We start from the raw sequence: 26,106 nt of genomic DNA on the forward strand, positions 1-26,106 counted from the left end.
ATGTAGTGACTCAATCCACGACTGTTTGTGGGACACCTCTGCACGCAATTGGCTGCTGTATTTTGCCCACAAAACACACAGTCACTCCACTTTACAGTGTATCCTGTGAACCGCTTTGAGACGTCTCGAAGATGTGATAAGGCGCTGCATCAAATGCGAGGATTATTATTACTTATACACACAGACACAGAGACACTCACTCACACGGAAACACATAGACATATACACACGCGCACACACACACACACGCACACACAGACACACGTACACAGGCACAGGGCGATTTAGATCATCTTTAATTAAAATGGATACACCAGGACAGTGAGCCACGTGGGGAAGGGAGTGCAGCAGTCATTCATGTGCTCTGTCCTGTGTGGGTGAATGGCCTGAGGCGTTTCACCGCTTTAATGTTAAGGTAAAACATTCGGGTGAGAAACGTACAGTAACAAAAAAAAACTTTCAGCAAAGAACCTGCAGCCACTGATCCCCAGAGTCACAGCGAGAGGGAGAGGAAGGTCTCATTGGTCTGTTTTTTGGGGCGTGGGGGTGGGAGGGAGACAGGGAGGGAGGGAGAAGGGAAAACTCGAGGTCTGTTTGTCCGACTCTTCCTGCTCCTCTCTTGGCTCGGAGTGTGAGGTCTAATCTGCTGATGTCTCGAAGGCTCCATCAATTTTCCAGGACCATGATATGGACAAAGAGAGAGGCGGAGGGAAGTGGGTTTCCTTCTTTTGTCAGCAGGTGGATGTGTCGGTAACCTGGAACAGGACAGGGTGAGGAGCTCAGCAACAACAACAGCAAGTTACATTTACGCAGCGCCCGCCTTTCACATCAGGAGGACGTCCCGAGGCGCTGGACAGTCAGGGAATTGGACCCGAGCCGAGGGTTGGGATCAGGAGGGCGGGGTGGGGGGCGGGGAGGGTGGTGACTGAAGACCTGGTCGAAGAAGAGGGTCTCGAGACGTGCCTTGACGGAGTGTGTGTTGATATGGGGTTAGAGGGTCACAGAGGTAGGGAGAGGGAGGAAGGCCGTGGGGGGGCTTTGAAGGTGGGGTCGAAGATTTGGAACTCTATCCACTGGGGGATGGGGAGCCAGTGGAGCCGGGGGCGAGGGACACACACACACACGACACACACACACACAGACACACACACACACACTGACCCCCCCACCCACACCCACAGACACTGACCCAGTTTCAGGCTTGTAACGGGAAGTGTGAACTGTCCAATGAAGTCGTTTCTGGATGAGGCGTCGTAGTCCTCCACCAGGAAGCGGATCAGTGTGAGCTCGGGCACACTCACATCAAACTCAAAGTTCGAGTTCCACATCGGCTTAAGCCCTGAAACCCAGAGGGGGCGGAGGGGGGGGGGGGCGGGGGAGAGGGGGCGGAGGGGGTAAGTGGTTTAGAGCATCGAGAGTGTGTGAGCGAGTGTGAGTTACTGTTGTTGGGGATGTGGTGTGTGTGTGTGTGTGTGTGTGTGAGCGAGTGTGAGTTACTGTTGTTGGGGATGTGGTGTGTGTGTGAGTGTGTGAGCGAGTGTGAGTTACTGTTGTTGGGGATGTGGTGTGTGTGTGTGTGTGTGTGTGAGCGAGTGTGAGTTACTGTTGTTGGGGATGTGGTGTGTGTGTGAGTGTGTGAGCGAGTGTGAGTTACTGTTGTTGGGGATGTGGTGTGTGTGTGAGTGTGTGAGTGTGAGTTACTGTTGTTGGGGATGTGGTGTGTGTGTGTGAGTGTGTGAGTGTGAGTTACTGTTGTTGGGGATGTGGTGTGTGTGTGTGAGTGTGTGAGTGAGTGTGAGTTACTGTTGTTGGGGATGTGGTGTGTGTGTAAGTGTGTGAGCGAGTGTGAGTTACTGTTGTTGGGGATGTGGTGTGTGTGTGTGAGCGAGTGTGAGTTACTGTTGTTGGGGATGTGGTGTGTGTGTAAGTGTGTGAGCGAGTGTGAGTTACTGTTGTTGGGGATGTGGTGTGTGTGTGTGAGCGAGTGTGAGTTACTGTTGTTGGGGATGTGTGTGTGTGTGTGAGCGAGTGTGAGTTACTGTTGTTGGGGATGTGGTGTGTGTGTGAGTGTGAGTGTGTGAGCGAGTGTGAGTTACTGTTGTTGGGGCTATGATTGTAAGTGTGTGTGTGTGTGTGTTGTGTGTGAGCGAGTGTGTGTGAATGCGTGTGAGTGTGAGTTCCATCGTAAGGGATACGGTGTGTGTGAGTGAGTGTGTGAGCGAGTGCGAGTTACCATTGTTAGGGATGTGGTCTGTTACCCTCTTGGCGTTGTCCTGAGCCACACCAAACACCTCCACCGTCACCAGGGGGTCAATGACGGAGCTGGACCTCTTTTTGTCCTTCGGGAGCTGCTGTGCTGAGATGACCTGTGGACGCAGAAGGACATGGGAACATAGGAGGAGGCCATTCAGCCACTACGCCCCGAAGCTCTGGAACTCTCTCCCTCAATCCCCCTTTGCCTTGACCCCCCCTCCTCCCACCCTCTCCCCAATTTCCAGGTTGTGTTTGAAGACCTTCCTGTTGCACCTTCCCCCTGACATTACCTGTCCTCAGCAACACAACAACAAATTATATTTACCCGGCGCCTTTCGCATCGTGAGGACATCCCAAGGCGCTGGACAGTCAGGGATTTCGACCCGAGCTGGGGGTTGGGATCAGGAAGGGCAGGGAGCCTTGCCTAAGCTTTCGCCCCGACCGGGAATCGAACCCGGGTCCTCTCGCCTGCTTTCTCTTACCATCACGTGCAGCTTCATTGGCGTCAACCACTCCCCATGTCTGAGGTTCTTGGAGTCGAACGTTGTGCTCTTGTCCCTCAGAAACTTTGGCTTCAAAACGTAGCCAGAGAAGCCATTCTGCCGGAACTTTCCCTGATAGATGTCCATCTCTTCCGATGGGGTCTGGAAGTTCAAGGCCACTGTGGACAACAGGAGCCGTCGCATCATTGGCCCATTACATCAGCAACGTAGGAACAGGAGGTGGCCATTCAGCCCCTCGAGCCTGTTCCGCCATTCTATTAGACCACGACTGATCTGTATCTCAACTCCAATTACCCACCTTTGCCCCATATCCCTTGACTCCCTCCCTCCGTCCCCCCCTCCCTCCCTCCCTCCCCCCCTCCCTCCCTCCACAAGGACAAAGAGGAGTCAGAGCTTACCAAGCTGACAGCCTGCGTTCCACATTTCTATGGGGCTGTAGTTGGACGAGTCAGTCCGTAACCCGGCGGGATAGATTCGGCTCAGTTGCCGGGCGTTGAGATGAATGAAGGGATTGTCTGTACGGAAACAGCGATGGGAGGCGGGGGGGAGGGGGGGGGGGGTTAGGGAGGGAGTGGAGGGTTAGGGAGGGAGGGGGGGGTTTGGGAGGAAGGTGGGGGTTCAATAACAAAGCCACGATTCATAAGGATCACAAGAGAGGTTCGAAGATACGAGTGACAAAGGCCCCTCATTCTGTTTAATTCTTCCATAATATACGCTCCCCACAGAATAACATACAGAGTAATGTACAGAGTAGAGAGCAATGTACAGGTGAGGTGAGTGATGTACAGGTGAGGTTACAGGTGAGGAGTGATGTGATGTACAGGTGAGTGATGTGATGAACAGGTAAGTCGACTGATGTACAGGCGAGTGACGTACAGGTGAGGCGAGTGACGTACAGGTGAGGCGAGTGACGTACAGGTGATGACGTACCTGAGTCCTGGACCAGTTTAGAGAACTTTCCCTCCACAAAGGAAGACATCTCGTAGAAGACCTGGTGAGCCTTGGAATGCTCGAAATCGGTGAAGTGCACACTACGACAATAGATCACGAGATCCGACAGCTCTTTGGACAACTTTATCTAAAGTTGGTTGGTTGGTGGGAGGGGGTGAGGAGGAGGGGGTGGGGAGGAGGGGGTGGGGAGGAGGGGGTGGGGAGAGGGGTGGGGAGGAGGGGGGTGGGGAGTGGGGGGGGTAGGAACATACCGAGATGTTAAATTTAGTCTATCCTGAACCGTTCGAGCTCACCTGACTTTTGTTTCCTCAGCCAGGTGTCTGACACGTGCCGGAGCCCCATCACCGCGCTTGAGGGTATTTTTGTGGCGTCCCTGTAGCTCAGCCCTCGCCTCGCGAGCGAGAGGACCCGGGTTCGACTCCCGGCCGGGCTGGTCAGGGTGAGACGTTCGTCAAGTTTCGTTACTCCGCGCGCGGGCGCGCACACACACACGCGCACACACGCACACGCACACACACACGCGCACACACGCACACGCACACACACACACACGAGCCTCTGTTGACCCAACAGTAAGTAGGAACCCGGTTGTTCGTCAAATGGAGGATCGCTTTCCTGGGGGTGGGGGTGGTGGGTGGGGGGAGGGGTGGGGGGTGGGAGTAATAACCCCTTCAAAAAGGTATATATTAATAAGAATTTGGTCACTCAACCCACGGCTGTTTGCGGGGGACGCTGCTGTGCGCAATCGGCTGCCGCGTTTCGCCCACAAAATACGCAGTCACTCCACTTTGCAGCGTATCCTGTGAAGCGCTTTGAGAGTCTCACGCGTCCCCCCCCCCACCCCTCTCACCGGCTGGGGGGGTGGGGGGGTTTCTCTCTGGCCCTCAGACCCACCTTGCTCCCCGCTTTCTTGGTGACTGCTTCGTTCTCCATTTCCGCTGCCTCGTCCTCGTCAGACACCTCGTCGCTCACGTCCTCGCTCTCCGTCACCTCCTCCAGCCTGTTCAGCCTCTTCCCCTTCACCAGGATCTTGTTCTTGAGTTGCTGTGAATCAAGAGTGTGGGGTGGTGGGGGGGGGGGGGTGAGAGCCAGAAACGCAGGGTGCGTGCCCGCGCGTGTACGCACGTCTGCGTGCGCGACATAGAGGTGCGCGCGCGTGAGGTATGTGCATCCATGGTGAAGGATGGGCGGACGTGCTCAATGGGTGGTTGGGAGGTAAGTAGGTGGATGCAGGGAATTCTCAGTCGGGTTTGGAGACTCTTTTTAACCGCCGGCGATGCCGACGACGACAACTTGCACATACCTCGCGCCCTCGAGGCAGGGCAGCGCCTCAGAGCGCTCCACAGTGGCGGAGCCCGACTCCGAGCGGCGGGTGGGAGGAGGGAGGGAGGGAGGGAGCGAGGGAGGGTAAGCATGGAAAGTCTTCAGGCGGGACTTGAAAGAGGGTTGGAGAGGGGTGTTTGGGGGTGGGGGCGAGGCGGAGGGATTGAGGGAGAGAGTTCCAGAGTTTCGGGGCGTAGTGGCTGAGAGCCCGACCCCCCCCCCTCCTCCTCCAATGATGGTGGAGCGGAGGGCGCGAGGCACGCGCAGGAGGCCGGATGGAGCCAGTCGAGGGGAAAAATAAAGAAATTTTTCTTCCATGGAATATAAAGGGCCGACTTTATTTACCGATCAGAATCAATTTCTTTTCCTTAGATTCCCAATCGGGTGTTCGTGAAATGAGCGAAGACGCGGTGCAAAATGATGAAAAGCCGTCTCTCCAGAACGCCGGCGCAAATCTCGAACCACAGCCCAACGAAGATACCTTCGACGAACCGTCCTCTTCAAAGCCTGATGTAAAATGCCAACCAACTTGTTTCGCTCAAATAGTCTATGAACGGCAGTGGGGAGAGAGAGCGAAAGAGAGAGAGAGAGAGAGGGAAAAAAGATCAACCTGGAATCTTGTTGAGAGTGTGTGTGAGTGTGAGTGTGTGAGTGAGTGTGTGTGAGTGTGAGTGTGTGTGAGTGAGTGAGTGTGTGTGAGTGTGTGTGAGTGTGAGTGTGAGCGAGCTAAAGCAAGGTCATGGTTATTTTTTTCCCCCTGGTTGGTTGTCGGGCCCCAGAGCCAAATCGCTCCGCCGATGGTGACTGGAGAGAAGCCCCTCAGGTCATGGTGTCATTGTGTGAACTTTTCAAAATATTAACAACACTTAGTTAGAAAAGATTAGAACTCTCCCTCTCCTCCCCCCCCCCTCCTCCCACCCCACCCCCCACCCCCCACCTCCTCCTCCTTGTCCCGTCGTCAAAGAAGGTTCAAATGAAGAAGAGCATTTGGCTCACGTGATCTCAACCTTCCAGAATCCCAAGCCTCCCCTTTCACGAGGACGTCCCAAGGCGCTGGACAGTCAGGGGCTTAGACCCGAGCTGGGGGGTTGGGTTCAGGAGGGGTGGAGGGCAAGGAGGGTAGGGGGTAAGAGGGTGAACGATGGCGCAGTCGAAGGGGAAGGGAGTGGGGTGGTGGGGGGTGGGGAGGGCAGACATAGGGATTGGGATGGAGTTTGAAAGGGTGGGAGAAACACGGCAGCCAATTACGCACAGCATTGTCCCACGAGCAGTAGCCTCCTGGTAGGCAACACAGCTCAGCATGAAATGCGTGAGAGCATCGCCACCATCCTCCTGCCCACAGCTGAGGCGAGAACACGAGACGGTAGGTTTTGGTATTCCGAAAGGAAACAGGACTTCATCTGACACTTCTGAAACTATCTCGTGATCTGGCAAACTTGTGGTTTTAGGGCTGACCTGTTTTGTTCAGTAAGTTGTCCCCTGTATCGTTATAAACAACTAACTCAATCTCATATGTGTAATTTAATTTTGCCACTTATAATGTAATTATTGGTGTTTGTAATTATTGCTTATTTCTAAGTGTCATTGTATATTATGAGGGTTTCGAACCCACAGCCTTGTGAGGCAGAGATAAGGATGCTTATCTACTGACCGAAACCAGTGACCCAGGGACACAGCACAACAGTACTTCGCTCATAGCAACATGCTTACTGAATGACAGCTCACACGGCAGAATAGCCCGCATTGCGTGAGGCTGTATATCCAAACAAACAGTTTCAATCGAACGGAAGGGGAGATCAGTCTGATTTTAACGTCCAAAATGAATGTTGGCGGCTAACATATCCGTGTTGCTTTCGGGTATTTGCATTTGAGTTAGTCCTAACGTTTCATAACAGTAATTTTTTGTTTGTCTTGGTTGATTTCAACGAGGATCACAAGATTGGTTTGGATAAAGAAGGCCCTTGGGCGCTATGGGCGACAATCAGACAAGCTAGTGCACATTCCATTCCAACTATCTCTCTGGGATTTCCATGTGTAGGTGGGATGCAGGGAATTCTCAGCTTGGCTTGGATATTCTTAAGCAACGGTGATGGGTTTCCGCATGTGTCATTCACCCAAGCTGATCAAAACAAAAAAAAAACGCCATAATGTCCTAGATTCTTCAATGAAGTACTGTCAAATTTAGCCGTGTGTTCACTCGGATAAACCCAGCTATGAGGAAATATGCATGTGGAGAGATTCGCTAATTTGGGATGTTTTTCACTGGAGCAGAGGAGAGTGAGGGGGTTATTCTAGAGGTCTTTGAGATTCTGAAGGGGCATGAAAAGGTGAACAGGGGATCAATCACAAGAAAGCATAATCTCAGGATTCTTAGTGGAAGAAATAGCGGAAGAAGAGGTTGGAAGGAATCGTTAGCGTTTTGCATTCAATCTCACAAATGACTATTGAGGTCTGATCAATAGAATTATTCGAAGGCCTAAACACGTGAGCGGTAAACAACAGATGACATTTACCTTTCATGTCGGGAGGATGTCCCAAGGCGCTGAAGAGTCAGAGATTTGCACCCGAGCTGGGGGTTGGGATCAGGAGGGGTGGAGGGCAGGGAGGGTGGTGGTTTGGAGGGTCCAAAACCATCAAGGAAAAGAGATGGAAATGGGCTGAATAAAAAACCGAATTGATGGCCATTTTCAGCCCATCGAGTCAGTGAGGTAGCACTGACTTGATGGGCTGAATGGCCTCCTTCTGCGCCGCAAATTGCTGTTTCTGCGTTTGTTATTTGACTTCGAGGAGGAATTTAAATTTGTATCTTTCTGCATTCCTGACAGGATGTTTGTGAATATTATGAAAATGCCCTTGGGACCCAAACCCCTCCCTCAGAACCAGTCATGTATCGGCACAGACCAACCTCCAAACGAACTCAGGTAAAATTACAGCAGCGACTGAGCCAGGTACTGCTCTACCTTGGGAACTGTGGATTCCTGCAGCTCAATGGTTAGAGGGCTTGGGTTTGATTCCCGGGCAGGGCAAAATGTTTGGCAAATTTTCTTCACGCGCCTAGCACTAAGTAGGAGCCCACTTGTTAGTCGATTGGCCCATCGCTTTTCTGGGGGTAATAATGCCTTCAAAAAAAACATTATCTGGTCCACGACTGTTTGTGGGACACTGCTGTGAATGGTTGGCTGCAGCGTTTCACCCACAAAATTTACAGTCAATTCAATTTAAAGTATATTCTGTGAAGCGTTTTGAGACGTCTCAAATGCAAGGATTCTTATCGTGTACAGTTTTTTGCGGACGTGCAATCTTTCAGCCGCTTTGCTCCACTCTTTGGACGTGAAATACCTCCATATACCTTTGCTCTCCGCGTTCAAAACCCTTTTTAGAAACCTCCCAGTGAGCCGTGTGAGGCAAAGTGAGATATCTTCCTGACATAACAAGTGCTTTATCACTGTAAATAATAAGAATTCTTGCATTTACTATAGTATCTTTTACATTGGGGGGGGAGTTTGTTTCAAAGCGCTTCACAGGATTTATTATAAAGCGTAGTGACTGTGTGTTTTGTAGAGGAATACAACAGCCAATTTGTACACAGCCAAAGCCATGAAGTTTATCTGGGGGATTGGCCAGGACAAGGCCGAGAGTGTTTTGTGCGGAGCTAGGCTGACACCTGTTGAGATAATAAAAATAATAAAGAGAATTGTCAAACAAGTTTGTGTTTCTACTGCATTTCGATAACTTTGCGCATAAAATGTGCTTTCACCAATTAGGACATCTCTCATTTACTGGCGAGTATTTTCAAGGGCTACTACACTGGAGATGTGATAGGGAGAGACATTGTGGATTACCTTGTGACGTCACAGGGCGGAGATGATGACTTCCACGAGAAATATGTCCAAAAACTGGAAAAGGTACAAGAATTCTCATTTTTTGCCTTTGTGATGTATTGGCTTTCCTACGGACCTTGAGTACATAGTTACCTGCATCACGTCCCCCCCGCCCTAACCACCCCACCATCGTCGCTCGGACTTACAGCCCCTGCTCTCTGGAACTCCATCCCCGAGTCCCTTTGCCCAGAGCAATGCACCTCACTTGCCGAACTTCAGAGTATAAGGCACACTCTGGGGTTCTTAGATTTTCTGTAGTGCTGGAACTCCTGCATCAAGCACCACGTGGAATAACAACAACGACTTGCGCCACTCTCACAGGGTACCGCTTGACGGTGGCGGAGCCTGATGCCGAGCCGGAGGGAGGTGGGGGGGAGGTGACCGTAAGCACGGTCGAAGAGGAAGGTCTTCAGATGGGTAAAGGCAGAGGGTTTGAGAGAGCGTGTTCGGGGTGAAAGAGCGGCCCACGATGGTGGAACGCAGGGCCCCAGGGACAACAACAACAACAAGATTCCATTTATAGAGCGCCTTTCACGTCGGGAGGACATCCCAAGGCGTTGGACAGTTGGGTCAGGACCCGAGCAGGGGGGAGATGGTCAGGGTGAGGGGAGGGAAGGGAGGGAGCGAGGAGGGGGTAGAACGTTGAGAGAGGAGCTGAAGGCATGGTCAAAGAGAAAGGTCTTGAGACCGGCCTTGACCGGACAAGCAGCAGGCAGGACCCAGTTGAGCGGAGACTGTGGGTTCGTGGGTTGGGGAGCAAGCGAGTCTCTTGCTGCTGAAGTGAGTGAAGCCTCACCTCTGGAATTTGAACTCATTCAAGGCTGACACTCCAGTCTGGGGGAAGCTCTGGAATGTTTGAACAAGACTGTACAGAAAGGTGTTGAGAAAGAGATTAAGGAAACCAAGAGAGAACTGGAAAGGAACTTAACAGCAAAAGGAAAACATAACCATCCTCCCCGCCCCAGTTCTTTCAACATTACAATATCAATATCAAATGCAAGGATTATTATTACAGTAGTAGAGTAGTCAGGGAAGTTGTTAGAACCCCAAGGGGTTCAACTGGGGTTGAAAAAGAGAATGAACAGGAGATAATAAACATAATAGTGGAGTCCTGCAGTGTCGAGGTTAGAGACCTCGCCTCTCAAGCGAGAGGACCTGGGTTCGATCCCCGGGCAGGGGGCGAAACATTGGGCAGGTTTCCTTACTCCACACGCCTCTGTTTACCGAGCAGTGAGTCGGAACTCGGTTGTTAGTCGATTGGCGGATCGCTTTTCCGGGGGTAACAATCTGTTCCAAAAAATATATTAAATATATTAAAATATATGAAAAAATAATGCTAATTTGGTTACATGGCTGTTTGTGGGACGCTGCTGTGAGCAATTGGCTGCCACGTTTCGTCCACAAAATATACAGTCTCCACTTTACAGTATATTCTGTGAGGCGCTGTGAGATGTCTGGATGTGATAAGGCGTTGTATCAAATGCAAGTATTATTATTATTATTATTATTTTTATATTCCCTATGCAAAATAACCCGTTTTATAGCGCACAGCTTTTCTGGGCACTCACTGCATTCCCCTGGGACTGAGGCTCAATCACGCCATAAATGCAAATACTCAAAAATTAGATTCTCTTCAAATTCCATCCAATGACTCAATTACATTAGATTTATTGCTGGGGGGCGGGGGGGGGTGGGGGGGAGGGAGGGGGCAGGGAAGGGGGGAGAGATGCAGAACAATTTTGTACGTTGATATAGAACATGTGGCTCTTATCAGCTCAAATGTAACGGAACATTAATCTCTGAAACGCACCAAAGTGCTTCGAAACGTCTGAGCTTCCGATGTGTCAATGGAAAATCTTGTCTTACAAAGAATGTACAGCACGGAAACGGGCTCCTCGTCCCAGCCAGTCCTTGCCGGTGTTTATTGTTGTTCTTTTAATCAATATCGAAATAAACGTTATCACGACTTTTCGGTCCCACTAATTGCGCCACTAACAGAGAATCCCTTCCGTACTGTATAAGGACACGTTTCCACACGGTAGTTAATAAAACTGTTGTTTTTAAAACAGCTGGTTTGCGCAGGGTTTCCACTTAGCGCTCCTTAAAAAGTGGTGTGCAGCGCGCTAATGCTTTCAAATTGATGATGTTTGGTGCTGCTTTCAAATAGCTTCGTAAAGAGTACAACGAGAAAATCGAAAACGTCGACATGATTGAAAAACATATCATTGAGGCCCGAGCCCGAGCCATAGCCGCTGAGGAAAAGGCACTCAACAGAGAACAGGAGGAAATGGGAGAGTTACATGACCTTCTGGGCTTGCCACCAGGTAACGACAGTAACAACAATAATAATATTAATAGTGAGATTTCTTGCGTTTGATACAGCCCCTTATCACGGCTTTCAGACTTCTCAAAGCGCTTCACAGAGTACACTGTAGTGTAGTGACTGCGGCAGCCGATTGCGCACAGCAGTGCAGTGTCCCACAAACAGTCATGGATTGAGTGACCAAATTATTATTACTTTTATGTATTTAAGTTTTTTTTGGATGGATTATTACCCTTGGAAAAGCGATCCGCCAATCGACTAACAACTGGGTTCCTACTCACTGCTAGGTAAACAGAGGCTTGCGGAGCAACAAAACTTGTCTAACTTGTCTAATGTTTCGCCCTGCCCGGGAATCAAATCCAGGTCTTACCAATATCAACAGGACTCTTAATCCTTACATTTTGCAGAATTTACTTATTATGCAGCAAAGGTGGGTCAATGGAGTTGAAGCACAGATCAGCTATGATCTACTGGAGTGGCGGAACAGGCTCTTGAGGGGCTTAATGGTCTACTCCTATTCCTATGTTTCTATGTACTGTACAGTATGGAGAAGAGACATATTTTGTTGGGAAAGACAAGAAGAAATGAAGTAATGATCTATCACAAAAGAAAATAATTCATACTATATTTGATATAGCAACTTTCACATCAGGACTTTGTCTCGAAACATTTTACAGCTGTAAAAATATACCAGAGGACACAAATATAAGATAGCGATGAGGGGATTTAACAGATCATTTAAGAGGAACTACTTCACGCAGAGGGTCGTGAGTGCGTGGAACTCGCTGCCTGAAGTGCTGGTTAAACCAGATTGTATGGATGTATTTCAAAAAGGAACATAGACCTTCACATGAGGCATCGGGGGATGGGAGGGTGTGGGAGGGAGTAACGAATGGGGGTTGTAGACTCATGTGGAATATAAAACCCGGTACAGATTGGTTGGGCAGAGTGGCCTGTTTCTGTAAATCTTTTGTCAGTATAACAAGCTCTATTCAGGAAAGCTAAGTTTTATATAACTGGCACGTGGTCAGATATACAGAGTAGTCTGACTTAACAGTGAATGGTGGGAGTCTAACCTCTACACTGTGCCTCCAATAGACGAGCTAATGGGGGAAAGCACATTGGTCATGATTGGAGTCACAGGGACTGTTTAGTCCTGATAATGCCGACAATGCACAGTGCTCTTCAGAACGATCAATAAAAGCCCTTGTTATGCTGGAGCTTGTACTCCTGACTTGAGTTCAAATCCCGGGCTGAAACGTTGCCACAATTTCCTCGGACTAACCAATTCTGCCTGGATGAAGGATTATAATAATACTAATAATAACAATAATAATAATAATAATCCTGGCATTTGATATAGTGTTGAGAGAGAGGGTGGGTGAAATGAAACTCTACGGATGCAGAAAGATGACAAAGATCCTTAATCTGTGTGTGTTTCGTTCCAGTGAAATCCGTCTTCAGGGCCTGTTTGAACTGTGAAATGCTCAGGAAAAACAATTTAATCACACCCGATGGTTATAACCCAGAACCCCCTGTGCTCCCCGGCATTATTGAAGGTACAGTGAAAGAAAAATCGTATTAAATTCATAATTACACTACATTGAAACAGGCCATTCGGGCCATCATGACTTGTGCTGGTGTTTTATCTGTACATCGCTACCAAATCTAATTAGTTTCCAGCTCTGTCCCTATCTCACACATGTCATCAAATGTTCACCTCCCACCTCTACTTCGCAATGCACTCCTCACCTAATCTCCTAAATTCTACCATCCATAAGCTCCAGCTAAACCCAAACCCTCACACCTCTCTCGCACCAAACTCAGCATAACAAACCCCAGACTCCTCAGGCTCCCCGGCTCCCAATGGATTGACCTCTCTCCAGGTTAAACACTGACATTGTGAAAATTCCTACAACTCAGGAGGAAAGAATCTGTTATCCAATTCTTATCCAATTCCCTTTAAAAAATGTTGTAAATTTCCTAGTTTAAATACTACTAATTGCAACTGATAGAGCGCCTATCAATAATAATAATAATAATAATCCTTGCATTTGATATAGCTCTTTTCACGTCGGAGGACGTCCCAAAGCGCTTCACAGAATATATTGTAAAGTGAATTGACTGTATATTTGTGGGCGAACGCGGCAGCCAATTGCGCACAGCAATGTCCCACAAACAGTCATGGATTGAAAATGACCAATTTATTATTGTTTTTTGTTTTTGGAGGGATTTAAAAGAACCCAAAACACTTCACAGATAATTACAGCAAGTGAATCAATGTTTTTACAGGCTAGCCATCCAGTTCGTCTGGAAGATTGCTGTGTGGAATTAGCTGCCGCGTTTTGCCCACAAAATCCACATCAATTCACTTTACAGTGTATTCTGTGAAGCGCTTTGAGACGTCTCGAAGACGAGATAAAACACTGTTTCAAATGCAAGGATTATTATTATTATTATTATTATTGAGATTGTTGGCCAGAACAGAAAGAGAGATTTTTGAGAGAGCGTTCCAGAGGGCGGAGGCAGAGTAGAGCAGGGGAGGTGGGGGGGGGTAGAAGGGGAAAGATCGAGAAGGGATTTTAAAATCAGGACAAGAATCTTGCAATCGATGTGCTCAGAGTACTGAGAGCCAGTGGGGCCAGACGATAATAATAATAATCCTTGCATTTGATATTGTGCCTTATCAAGTCGGAAGCACGTCTCAAAGCGCTTCAAGGGTGAAACGCAGCAGCCAGTTTGCGCGTAGCAACGTCCCACAAACAGCCACGGATAACGGTAATATAATATAATGACAACGGGGGGGCATTGGGAGCGTGGAGCCCGAGCAGAGCGAGTGTTCGGGGCTGTGGAGATAAAAAATAATCCGAACCTCTTGCAAAATCAGTAACACCTAATTATAGGAGGGGTCGAGACTTTTTAATAAATTGCTCAACGTTGTTAAGTGTTAAAAGGAAACAAAGCCCTTGTGTTCTGTGTTGTGGGTGTGACTGGTCCTGGAGGGAAATCTTCCCTGAGCTCCGGAACCCTGGTCCATCCAACATCTATGTTGCCACCCTGGCAATGTTTTTTCTATGGTTATTGGCACTCATCCTATGTGTAAAAGAGCTCATTGTTTTATTGTGTGTACAGGGCGTTACAAACAAGGGAGTTAAAGGCTGGACTCCAATCAGGCTTGTTAGCTCCCTTGACAAAATCCTCATCCTCGCCTTCAAGGCCCTCCGTGGCCTTGGTCCCCCCCATCTAAGATACTTGCCTAAGATTTCGCTCTGCGCAGGAATCGAACCTGGGTCTTTGCGCTTGCAAGGCGAGAGCTCTAACCACCGAGCTACTGGACTCGGTGGTTAGAGCTCTGTTTCAAAAGACATACCTTTTTTTTTGTCCAGGATTAATTTCACCCACGGAGGAACCAAGCAGAAACCTCAGAAGCATCACCTTCGCTGACTCCGTGGCTGAGGTCCACAAGACAGTTCAGAAGACAGAAACCAGAGAATCATCAGAAGCCCCCAAACTTCAGCAAAAAAAGAGCTCTGATGCAACTAAAGTATTGGAAAAGCCCAGCATTAAGGTATGTGGTCCCATCAATGTGGGAGAAATGTGACTTCTAACCCTATCCTATCCATGCTGCTAACTTTCCATTACTTAACTATGTTGACTGTTATTAAGCCATGTGGAGTCCTTTAGAGTTAAAGTGCTCATCTTACAAGCGAGAGGAACTGGGTTCGATTCCCAGGCGGGACGGGACAGGTCAGGGCGAAACCTTAGGCAAGTTTCCTTACCCCACACGCCTCTGTTTACCTAGCAGTAAGTTACTCGATTGGTGGATCTCTTTCCGTGGGTAATAATCCCTCCAAAATAATAATAATAATTTGGTCACTCAATCTACGACTGTTTGTGGGATCGCTGTGTGCAATTGGCTGCCTCGTTTCGCCCACAAAACACACAGTTACTACACTTTACAGTGTAACCTATGAATTGACTGTATTTTGTGGGCGAAACACGACAGCCACTTTGCGCACAGCAGTGTACCGCAACGGTCATGGATTGAGTGATCACATCCATTTTTTAAGGGATTATTAGACATAGAAAAACGATCTGCCAAACGATTAATAACCGGGGTCCTGCTTACTCTAGGTAAACAGAGGAGAAAGGAAACTTGTCTAAGTTTCCCCCCCCCCCCCCCCCGGGAATCGAACACGGATCTTCTTGTTTGCGAGTCGAGGGCTCTAACCCTTCCGCTACAGAACTCTAATGGGATAATAATCCTGGCAATTGATTCAGTGCCTTATCACGTCATTAAAACACCTCAAAGTTCCTTACCGTGGAGTGCAGTGACTATGTTTCCTTTGTGGGCAAAGTGAATCGAATAATTTTTCGATCTTTCCATTAAGCAGGATAAGAGGGTGACTAAAAAGAACTTGTGGAGGGGCCAGATGTCCTCAAGCGAGCGAGTTGAGGTACGGTTGAATTTGAAAAGATTGGAAGAAAGGCATAACTTCCTGAAGAACCCACGCTTTCTATCCCTTCAACACCCAAACGGGGGCAAATCACTCATCATTCCGCAGCAGAAGGTGCCGAAGCAACTGCCGGAAAGAAAGATCTTTGTCCACAAAACGTACGCAGTAGTTTTCCTTATATCTGGGTATCTATATATATATATATATAAAATATAATGTGGTCATTCAACTGTTGTGGGACTGTTGTGTTCAATTGGCTACCGTGTGTCGCCCACAAAATACACAGTCACTAACTACACTTTAAAATATATTCTGCGAAGCACTTCGAGACCTCTCAATGACGTGATAAATCGGATTGGTGGAAACAGATGCCCTCAACACTCTTCAGCAAAACGTATTCATGGATATAGTCTATTTCAACCATGATGACTACATGAGGGTGAAAAATGCCGCACACGATGTCCAATACCAGTGAATTTTCACATTGCGTCACATTTCAACCTATTATTTTCAAGTGTCATTGTAAGGGATGATCAAGTTAGTATTGCTTGTGTTCATTTTCAACCCACGACTGTTTGTGGGGACGCTGCTGTGTGCAATTGGCTGCCGCGTTTCGCCCAAAAATATACAGTCAGTTCACTTTGCTGCATATTCTGTGAAGCGCTTTGAGAAGTGAAAAGCGCTATATCAAATGCAAGGATTATTATTATGATTCTATGACTATAAACAGAAACCTACATGCATAATGTTGTTGTATTTTGTTGCAGTATCTCCACGGAATCCGTGCCTGTTTTCCTGGCGAATCCACCAATTATTTCCTTTACAGACTACAAAGTGGGACAGATCTATGAGGTGCGTTTGTCATTGTTTTGAACAGACCTGAGAAAAGGGGAGTATTTTACATATATAAAAAAATACACCCTCATTCCATGCTTGATACACCCCAGTCAGCTCTCTCTCTCTCTCTCTCTCGCTCTCTCCTTCCTTCCTTCCTTCCTTCCTTTGTTCTTTTGTTTTTTTTGTTCTTTCCAGTCTCTGTCATTCTCAGTCTTGAGAGAAGACAACTCAGAGGTGTCCATATTAGTGTATCTCAATCGCTCCGAGACGCTACCTCGCGTGAAGGACGCAATATAAGTCAACTTGTTGTTCTTGTTGCATAACATTTTGAATGGGATTGAAAAAGTAAACAATACTTTAGGATGGAACAGGAAAGTACAAGAGGATGTAGTTTAGTATTCAGGAGAGCAATTTCAGGATAGATACAACAAAGTGGGTGATCAATGACTGGAACAGACATCAGAAAGACTGGTGGTTGCCAGGACACTGGGACTCATTTGAAAAGGAGTTGGATGCGGGGATGGGGTGCTGGTAGGGTGTGTGATCTGGAGGGATGAGATCAAAGGGAACTTGTATATTTTGCTCACTGAACAAGCCCAGTTATTTTCCAGACAAATGTTGAGCTGCAGAACCTAACCTCCAACAGTCGCCATGTCCGGGTCATCCCGCCCAGCACGCCATTCTTTTCCATGGGACTCGGTAAGTTCCCCTATTTCAGTCCAAAACACTTGGATCGCGAGAGAGAGATTTAGGTGATTTTCTTTTGTCAGTCTTGATATGTGACACCAATAAAACTCATTTCCACTGGGATCTTGAAAAGGTTTCAACTTTATTCTAGGTTCACAGTCTCCTCTCTCTCCCTGACCAATTGTTTTTCCATTGGATAACCATAATAAAAATAATAATAATCCTTGCATTTGATATCGCGCCTTATCATGTCATGGAGACGTCTCAAAGCACTTCACATGCAAAGTGAATGGACTGTGTATTTTGCGGATGAAACGCCGTAGCCAATTTCGCACAGCAGGGTCCCCACCATCAGCCGTGGAGTGAGTGACTAATTTTATTTGGGGGATTGTTGGGGATTAGGGAAACTCCTTAACTTTTTGAATAGCGCTGCAGGATTTTTAACTTCTCCCCAAACAGACAGATGGGACCTCGGTTTGAGATCTTATCCGCATCGTCTAGATCACATGACTTACCTCTAACAACAATCTTAACTTATACAACGAGCCTGATAATAATAATAATAATAATAATAATGATAATAATATTAATAATAATCCTTGCAAATGATACAGTGCCTTAACACGTCTTCGAGATGTCCCAAAGGGCTTCACAGAACACACTGTAAAGTGAATTGACTGTATATTTGTGGGCGAACGCGGCAGCCAATTGCGCACAGCAATGTCCCACAAACAGTCGTAGATTGAAAATGACCAATTTATTATTGTTTTGGGTTTTGGAGGGATTATTATTAGGCTCTGTGTGGAGTAAGGAAACTTGCCCAAGGTTTCACCCTCTGCCGGGAATTGAACTCCGGTCTCTCGCTTGATGTCTGACAGAAGCCATGGTTAAGAGTATCCAAAGCAGATTGAGAGTGCCCACATATATTTGGCACCTACACATGGAAATTTCTCTCAGAATGTAATGTGCACACCCTCAATGGAGGGACATACGCTGCTTATTTTATTCGGGAGAGTGTACGTTGGGGTAACTGAAGTACAAAGGTGCTCGGAGTTGCCAGTTTCGTCGCTATTTTTGTCCATTTTTATCAAACAGGAAAATTTCCAGGAGTGGGTGGAATTGTTGCTCCAGGGATGACATGCCAATACACAATACGCTTTGCTCCGGATTCTTCAGCCAACTACGAGGATTTATTAATCGTAGAGACGCAGTCCCACTTCCCTCTCGTGGTCCCCATTGAAGCTAAAAGACTTCCTCCCATACTAACATGTGAGTAGCCTCAGTCTTTGGGGTGGATTTCCTTATAATAATACATTTGATATAGCATCTTATCACGTCGCTGAGACGTCTCAAAGCGCTTTACAGAATACACTGTAAAGAGAGTTGACTTGTGTATTTTGTGGGTGAAACGTGATAGCCAATTGCGCACAGCAGTGTCCCACACACAGTTGTAGATTGATCTATTTTTTTTGAGGGATTATTACCCCGTAATGCGATCCGCCAATTAACTATCCACCTACTTACTGCTAGGTAAACAGAGGTTTAGGTGTGTGTGTGGACTAAGGAAATTTGCCTAAAGTTTCGCCCTGCCCGGGAATCAAAGGTTTCACCCTGCCCATGAGGCGATTGCTCTAAATACTACTCCAGTGTGTAGAGATATTTGGGACTCATTGCCTAAAAATGTCATCTGAAATTTGTGCTTTCTTTCCACTCAATGTAGTGCCCAGGACTTTGGACTGTGGCCATTGTTTGGTTGGCGGAATGAAGATATCCCAGTTCCTGTGTAAGAACAAAGGGTTTAATTCTGGCCGCTTCTGTATGATGCTCAAGAAAATGTGGCCAACTACTAACTTCAGGGTGAGAGTCTGTGAGGTTTCAGAGGCGGTTGGGCTTCAGCTTCTCTGCCCCCAGCCTTTGGAACTCCATCCCACAGTCCCTTCGTCTTGCGCTCACCCTCGCCTCCTTCAAAGCTCGTCTCAAGACCTTCCTCTTTGACCACGGCTTCGGTCACCCTCCTAACCCTACCCTCCCTGACCTCCACCCCCAGCTCGGGTCCAAATCTCTGACTGTCCAGAGCCTTGGGACGTCCCCCCGACATGAAAGGCACTGCATAAATGTAACTTGTTTGCTGTTGTTGCAGAGCGTGGCAGCCTCTGGCTTTCTGGAAGCACCTCCTTTCGCGATCAGACCTGCTGTGTTCGAGCTACATCCAGGCCAGGGCATAATACTGGAGGTCAGTCCACAATTACAACAACAACAATAATAATAATAATAATCCTCGCATTTCACACAGAAACTACAACACCAAAATGATTGTCTCGAAACGCTTAAACAGTAATTACCGTTGACTGTGGTGACCGAGTATTTTGTAGGCGAATGTGATTGGCAACTTGCTCACAGCAACATCTCTAAAAAAAACAGCCAGGAGATGAACAACCAGTTTTATCTTGGGGATTGTTGGTCAGGACGCCGGGGGAGACGTCTATTTGTTTTCAGACAGTGCGGTGGGATGTTTACTGCCCGCCTGAGCAGGTTTATCATTCCTCCCCCAGTGCTGCAGTCTCATGCGTTAGGCGAGGGTGTAAACTCAACGCCCTGACCTGAGGCTGGAACCTACAACAATAACAAATTGCGCCTCTCATGTAGGGTAGTGTTCCAGAGCGCTTTACTGTGGCGGGGCACGACACCGAGCCCCAGGTTGGGGGGTGGGAGAGGTGACTGTAGGCGCGGTGGAAGAGAAAAGTCTTCAGGCACGACCTGAAGATGGGGAAGGAAGGGGGCAAGGCGGAGGGAGGGATCGAGGGCGAGTGTTTTACAACATTGACGATACGAAGGGGCTTAGGCTGGCAGGGAGGAGTTTGCTGGGTTTCTGCGGCTCATTTCTATAGCGGGTGAAACTTTTTATTCTGTCGAGAAACCATTTAACCTGTAAACCTCTGCGTGTCTTGATTCCTAGGTCATCTTTTTTCCGGCCTGTTGTGAAACCGTCTCCCAAATCATTACCATGGTGTGTGACAACTGCCAGGTCAAAGACTTTGAAATCACAGGTATTGGATGGTAAAGCTCTCCCATCAAAGTACGGCATTCGCAACCTGTTTAAAGGAGTTAACGAATTCTCCCAGGTCTTGGTTCTGACCCATGAACACACAGCACACATGCACAACTCAAGCAAGCAAACACTGAATGGCACAATGTTGCAGTCCATGGCACCTCTATGCCGCGACCATATTTCTACAATTTAAGATGGTGCAGAATTCATAGAAGATTACAGCACGGATTGCGGCCATTCGGCCCATCGTACCTCTGTGTCGACTCTTTGGAAGAGCTAAAAATTATCGAGTGTCCAAATTATTTACTATGGTTTAATATTTTTTCTCACGCCTGTTGCTCCTTTGCCCCCAGTTAATTCTCTCCTGGGTTACCTCAGGTACCGGCCAGCTGGTGGCTCTGGATTTTGTCTCGGTGACTGGGGGAGAAAGCCCGGCTGCCCCGGGGGAATGCACGGACATGACGGCAGAACACTTTGTGCGATTTGACACGATCAATCCTCAAACTTGCTCCCAGAAGGAGATCATCATCCGTAACGCCACGTGAGTAAGACAGGCCCGAGCAATAAATCAGCGAAAAATAACCAGTCGTTTTTCTAGACTTTAAAGCTTCCTTTCACCTTGGTGTAAAGATTTTGACAATGTGTAGAACTACAGAAGGTCGTACTGTCAAAATTGCTACACCCTAAAGTGTAGTAATAATAATAATAATCATCGCATTAGACGTAGCACCTTACCATATCGTTAATATATCTTACAGAATATACTGTAAAGCAACCAATTGTCCCACAAACAGTCGTGGATTGAGTGACCAAATTATTATCATTTTTTTGGAGGGATTATTACCCCCAGAATGCGATCTGGGAATCGACTAACAACCAGGCTCCTACTGACTGCCGGGCAAACCGAGGCTTGTGATGTTAGCATTTGCCATTTGATGTTAGGATTGAGGGTGTGCTGGACCTGGCGGGTGGTGGAGAACAGGATTTTGGAGTCGCTTTTGGCCTCCAGAATGACCTGCGAGTTGAATGAGTTTTGGCTTGCGAGCGGGAACAGCGGTAGGTGTGAAGATGCTCGAGCCACAAGTTGGAGGCGAACCGTGAGGCCGGTTTTGTGCTGTCTGCGCAGACCAGAGAGAGAAAAGTTTTGTCTGGGACCCAGATGATGTGGCAATGGTCACAGAAGAGGGTGGTGTGGGGTGGGGTGGGGGGGAAGGTGAGCTGTTATGGTCTGTATGGCCAGAGGGCTGCAAGGACCCCAGCAGATAGATGAGGTGCTGTTCCTCGAGCTTGCGCTGTGGTTCACTGGAACAGGGTAGGAGACCCTAGATGGAGAGGTCAGAGTGCGAGTGGGAGGGAAGAGTGGGAAGCAAGGATTATTATTATAGCAGGGAGTTATTTTCCCACAATGTGGTTCAGTGTAACCGCATGCCCCTCACGTTCCCTTGTTGCCTTTCCAAACAGTTCCTGAGTCTTATCTTTTTTTCCAGGTACGTGGAGCTTCCCTATTGCTGGCAACTAATGAAGCCGAATTTGCAGCCTGTTATTCCCGGAGAGCCCAGCAAGGAAACCAACATTGAGTACATTCCAGATGTGGATTTGGCCTTTGACATCTGCCCTGATTCCGGAGTTCTGCAACCTCTCCAGGAACATCATTTCGTCCTCAGTTATTTTCCTCACGAGGTACATTCAACCGCAGCACTACCTACGCAGCTTTAAATGTTCTTGCCGCCCTGCCCAACCTCGAGACATTATTGCATTTACACAGCGCCACCCCCACCCCCCCCCCCCCCCCCCCGCCCGGGGTGGCGTCTCAGAGCGCTTAGCAGTAGTGGAGGCCGACGACGAGCGGAGGGGAGAGGAGAGGTGACCCTAGGCAAGGTCGAAGAGGAACGTCTTCAGGCGTGATGTGAAGAGGGGCAAGGAGAGGGCAGTGTGGAACAATTGAGACAGGGAGTTTCAGAGTTTTGGGGCGCAGTGGCTGAAAGCACAGCCACCGATGGTGGAGCGGAGGGGACGAGGGATGTGCAGAGGGCTGGAGCCATTGAGTGAAGGGTGGAGCAGGTAAAGGCCTAAGCGGTGAGCAGATCGGAGAAGTAGGGAACCATTATTATCCTAGTGGTTGGAGCGCTCCCCTCGTAAGCGAGAGGACCTGGGTTTGATTCCCGGGCAGGGCGAAACGTTGGGTAAGTTTCCTTACTCCACACACCTTTGTTTACCTCACACTAAGTAGAACCTGCTTGTTAGTCGATTAGCAGATTGTTTCCTGGGGGTAATAATCCCATAAAAAATAAATAATAATTTGGTCACTCAATCCACTACTGTTTGTGGGGACGCTGCTGTGCACAATTGACTGCCGTGTTTCGCCCACAAAATGTACAGTCAATTCACTTTACAGTATATTCTGTGGCGCTTTGAGACGTCTCCAAGACGGGATAAGGCGCTGTGTCAAATGCAAGGATTATTATTACAACAATAACACTTGCATTGTCATTTTTAATTTATTTTCAGTCTGGGATCTGGCAAACAAGAGTGAAAATCATGGTCCTTACCTCTCTCACCACCTCCTCCCCACCTCTTCCCCCCCCCCCCCCCACCACCACCAACCATTCTGGAGGAGGAATTAACTCCACCTTTTCCTGGTTTGTTTTGCAGCTGAAGGACTATCACGGTGTGTTTTACTTGATCCTGCGGGATATACCAGAGGTTTCCAATATAAGTCAACCTGGTCCCTGTGCGTAAGTGCTGACATTCTTACTGTCTCTCAACTAGTAAGGAGTAACAGAGTAGTATTAGTCACAGACCCATCATCAAGATGATTGTGTTCCCCAGGCAGAAAGCTGATGTTTAGATGTATTGACCAAAGACACAGACAAAGAGCCTTTTAAATATGAGAGACATGAATACAAGATAGCTAGTGGCAGATATAAGACAATAACATAGCGCCTTTCATGTTAGGAGGTCGTCCCAAGGTGCTGGACTGCTTGGATCAAGAGGGGTGGAGCGTAGGATTAGGAGGGTGACCAGAGTCACAGTCAAAGAGGTGGGTCTTGAGATGGGCCTTGAAGGAGGCAAGGGAGAGGGCAAGGCCAAGGGACTTGTGGGATGGAGTTCCAAAGGGTAGGGGCAGAGTGGTTGAATGATAATAATGATACTTGCATTTGATAAATGCAAGGATTATTAACCTTTGTTTTTTGATGATAATACCTCAAGAAAAAAAACAATAATATATTGGTCACTTCGTTTGTGGGGGACGCTGCTGTGCGCAAAATTGGCTGCCGCGTTTCGCCCACAAAATGTACAGTCAACTCACTTTACAGTATATTCTGTGAAGCATCTCGAAGACATGATTAAGGCGCTGTATCAACTGCAAGGTTTAATTGTTGCTTGGTTATTGGATCCAATTAAGAAAACATGTTTGATGTAAGTGACCTGTGAAATCTATTTCTTTCAAAACCCAATTCCCTCCAACTTTTCAGGAGGACACTGACAGAAAGAGCTTTGAGAATTGCTTCCACCGTGGTTAACAACGTCATCGCGATGGAGGTGGAGGTCAAAGGTTACACCGAGCCCTTCCACGTCAAGTTGGAGCCCTACGCTATCTTAATTCCTGGGGAGAACTACATCCACACCACATTGAAGAAACATTTCAAGGTCTGGCACGATCGTCATTCATTCTCTCTGCAGTATTTCCCACATGGTTAGCCAGAAAAAGTCTTCTATTAATATAAAATATAGGGTGTCCACAAAGCCCGCTTGCTCCCCCCACAGCGATACTAGACAGCGGAGGAGATGAACCAAGCTGCCAGAGCTGTCACTCCATCCCTGTTACGAAAGATGTCACATTGAACATGGCGACAGATCATTATCTTCCATAAAAATAATGGCGCTCACACTCACACTACACACACCCCACATGCACACATACACACCCCGATCTTCTGGATGTCTAAATACAGTAAACCCACTTGTACTGAATACAATGAAGTACTTCTAAGTACAATTGTCATCATTCCTCCCACTGTTTCAGTTGCCGGTCAGTGCGCAGTAGGAAAAAACAATGGGAGAACATGTCTTTGTGGACACCCTGTAGAATAAAGAATTGAAGATAGGAACTCAACAAGGTCATTCACTCTGTCGAACATTCTCTGCCATTTAGTCTGTGTCAATCTTTTACTTCCTTATCCCTTCACAAGATCACAAGGTTGGGTTTGAATGATAAAGGCTCTTCGACCAATCTGATCTCATCCACGCAGAACACCCTCCTGACCATCCCCCCATCACAGCATTGAGCTGCTGTTTAGACAAGTCGCAGTGTCTTGGCCTCAACCACGTTCCAGTCGTTAATTACCCTCTGGGTAAAGAAACACTTGCTGGTGTCTAATCTTTACACCTCTGAGCCTATGTAGCATTGCTTACCGTATGTCTTATCTATCGCTCACTTGATTGACTTGATAGATTTGTATCTTCTGAGGCAGTCCATAAAATCTAAAGAATCATAGAATCTTACAGCAGAGAAGGAGGCCATTCGGCCCATCGGGACGGTTCTTTGAAAGAGCTGTCCAACTACTCCCACTCCCCCGCTGCTCCCCCATAGCCCTGAAAGTTTTTTCTTTTTAAGCACATATCCATTTCTCTTTTTGAAAGCTGTTATCTAATTTGCTTCCACCGCCATTATAATTAATAATATGCAATCAAGCCCTTCACACCTATACCAGACCCAGTACCACCAAAAGACCTTGCTGCCCTGATCCCAGCTCCCTTTTATATTCTCTTCTCTTTCAACAACATCAACTTGCACTCCACCTAGGGCAGTGTCTCAGAGTGCTTGATGGTGGCGGATCCCGACTCCGAGCTGGGGGGGAGGTGGGGGGAGGTGGTACGGTTGAAAAGGAAAGTTTTCAGGTGGGACTTGAAAAAGGGGAGAGAGGGGAGGCCAGGCGGAGGGATTGGGGGAGAGTGTCCCAGAGTTTCGGGAGGTAGTGGCTGAAAGCGCGACCTCCGATGGTGGGGGTGGAGGGGGGGTGCGAGGGACGAGCATGAGGCCGCTGACCGAGTGGTGGATTGGGGGAAGTGAGGAGGTTGGAGAGGGAGGGAGGTGCCAGGCAGTGAAGGGATTTGAATACGAGTGAGGACGTCACCCTGGCCTGGACGTTACCCCGGCCAAAGCAATTTCCTTACAGAATCAGTATCAAGGACGGAGATAGATGTCCTTTTGGTGGCATGTGGCAAAAAGGCAGAGAAATGCTATTAAATTGCAGATCAGCCAATGATCTAGTAAAATGGTGGAGCAGGCTGTACTCCTGTTCCTATGCTCTTATGTTCTTAAACATGCTTGATCATATGACTTATTATGTGCCGTCCATAGATAAGGAATAGCAGCCTATCAGCCATCAAGTACGAATGGGACAGGGTCAATGACTGTCATATAATAGAAGTGGTGCCATCTTTTGGATCAATAGGTAAGGTCATCTGTCGGGTGGAGACAACAAAGGCAGGGGAAGGCGATCGATAATAAGCCTTACATTTGATATAGTGCCTTATCAAGTTATTGAGGCGTCTCAAAGTGCTTCACAGATATATTTTAATGTAGACTTGACTGTGTATTTTGTGGGCAAAATGCGGCAGCCAATTATGCACAGCAAACAGTTGTGGATTGAGTGACCCAATTTTTTTGGGGGGAGGGGGGTGGGTGGGGGGGAAGAGATTATTACCCCAGGAAAGCGATCCGTCAATCGACTAACAACGGTTCCTACTTACTGCTTAGTAAACAAAAGCATGTGCAGTAAGAAAGCTTGCCTGAGGTTTCACCCTGCCCGGGAATCGAATCCGGGTATAAATGCAA

At 47.8% G+C, this 26,106-nt stretch overlaps 2 protein-coding genes across 2 annotated transcripts in view; one reads left to right on the forward strand and one right to left on the reverse strand.

The window, feature by feature from the left end:
- Positions 1 to 26,106, forward strand: part of dlec1 (DLEC1 cilia and flagella associated protein) — a 58,671-nt gene that overhangs the window by 15,870 nt on the left and 16,695 nt on the right. The window contains exons 2-19 of the mRNA XM_042346911.1: positions 5,403 to 5,542; positions 7,856 to 7,951; positions 8,795 to 8,935; positions 11,079 to 11,235; positions 12,683 to 12,793; positions 14,621 to 14,802; positions 15,626 to 15,849; positions 16,459 to 16,543; positions 17,140 to 17,227; positions 18,311 to 18,484; positions 18,936 to 19,072; positions 19,356 to 19,448; positions 20,172 to 20,262; positions 20,643 to 20,805; positions 21,752 to 21,944; positions 22,917 to 22,999; positions 23,741 to 23,915; positions 25,630 to 25,723. Coding sequence (XP_042202845.1) covers positions 5,426 to 5,542; positions 7,856 to 7,951; positions 8,795 to 8,935; positions 11,079 to 11,235; positions 12,683 to 12,793; positions 14,621 to 14,802; positions 15,626 to 15,849; positions 16,459 to 16,543; positions 17,140 to 17,227; positions 18,311 to 18,484; positions 18,936 to 19,072; positions 19,356 to 19,448; positions 20,172 to 20,262; positions 20,643 to 20,805; positions 21,752 to 21,944; positions 22,917 to 22,999; positions 23,741 to 23,915; positions 25,630 to 25,723 — 2,404 coding nt within the window. The 5' untranslated portion in view covers positions 5,403 to 5,425. The remainder of the gene's footprint in view (positions 1 to 5,402; positions 5,543 to 7,855; positions 7,952 to 8,794; positions 8,936 to 11,078; positions 11,236 to 12,682; positions 12,794 to 14,620; positions 14,803 to 15,625; positions 15,850 to 16,458; positions 16,544 to 17,139; positions 17,228 to 18,310; positions 18,485 to 18,935; positions 19,073 to 19,355; positions 19,449 to 20,171; positions 20,263 to 20,642; positions 20,806 to 21,751; positions 21,945 to 22,916; positions 23,000 to 23,740; positions 23,916 to 25,629; positions 25,724 to 26,106) is intronic.
- plcd1a (phospholipase C, delta 1a) lies at positions 280 to 5,008 on the reverse strand. The gene is made up of 8 exons (XM_042332522.1): positions 4,976 to 5,008; positions 4,602 to 4,751; positions 3,687 to 3,834; positions 3,155 to 3,271; positions 2,736 to 2,914; positions 2,234 to 2,366; positions 1,190 to 1,339; positions 280 to 755 (listed from the first exon to the last, which is right to left on the reverse strand). The coding sequence occupies exons 1-8, from the start codon at positions 5,006 to 5,008 to the stop codon at positions 667 to 669; spliced, it is 999 nt and encodes a 332-aa protein (XP_042188456.1). The 3' UTR covers positions 280 to 666.

The sequence above is a fragment of the Callorhinchus milii genome, unplaced genomic scaffold (genome assembly GCF_018977255.1).
Source record: "Callorhinchus milii isolate IMCB2004 unplaced genomic scaffold, IMCB_Cmil_1.0 Scaffold2, whole genome shotgun sequence".
In the NCBI taxonomy this organism is placed as follows: Eukaryota; Metazoa; Chordata; class Chondrichthyes; order Chimaeriformes; family Callorhinchidae; genus Callorhinchus; species Callorhinchus milii.

Bases quoted from the DNA above. Each gene is read 5' to 3' on its own strand.
- plcd1a (XM_042332522.1), bottom strand. From the start codon at position 5,008: ATGTGCAAGTTGTCGTCGTCGGCATCGCCGGCG. The intron at 3,835-4,601 runs GTGGGTCTGAGG...AACCAACTTTAG, and splicing joins CCAAGAAAGCGGGGAGCAAG to ATAAAGTTGTCCAAAGAGCT. The intron at 1,340-2,233 runs GTAACTCGCACT...TCTGGGTTTCAG, and splicing joins AGACCACATCCCTAACAATG to GGCTTAAGCCGATGTGGAAC.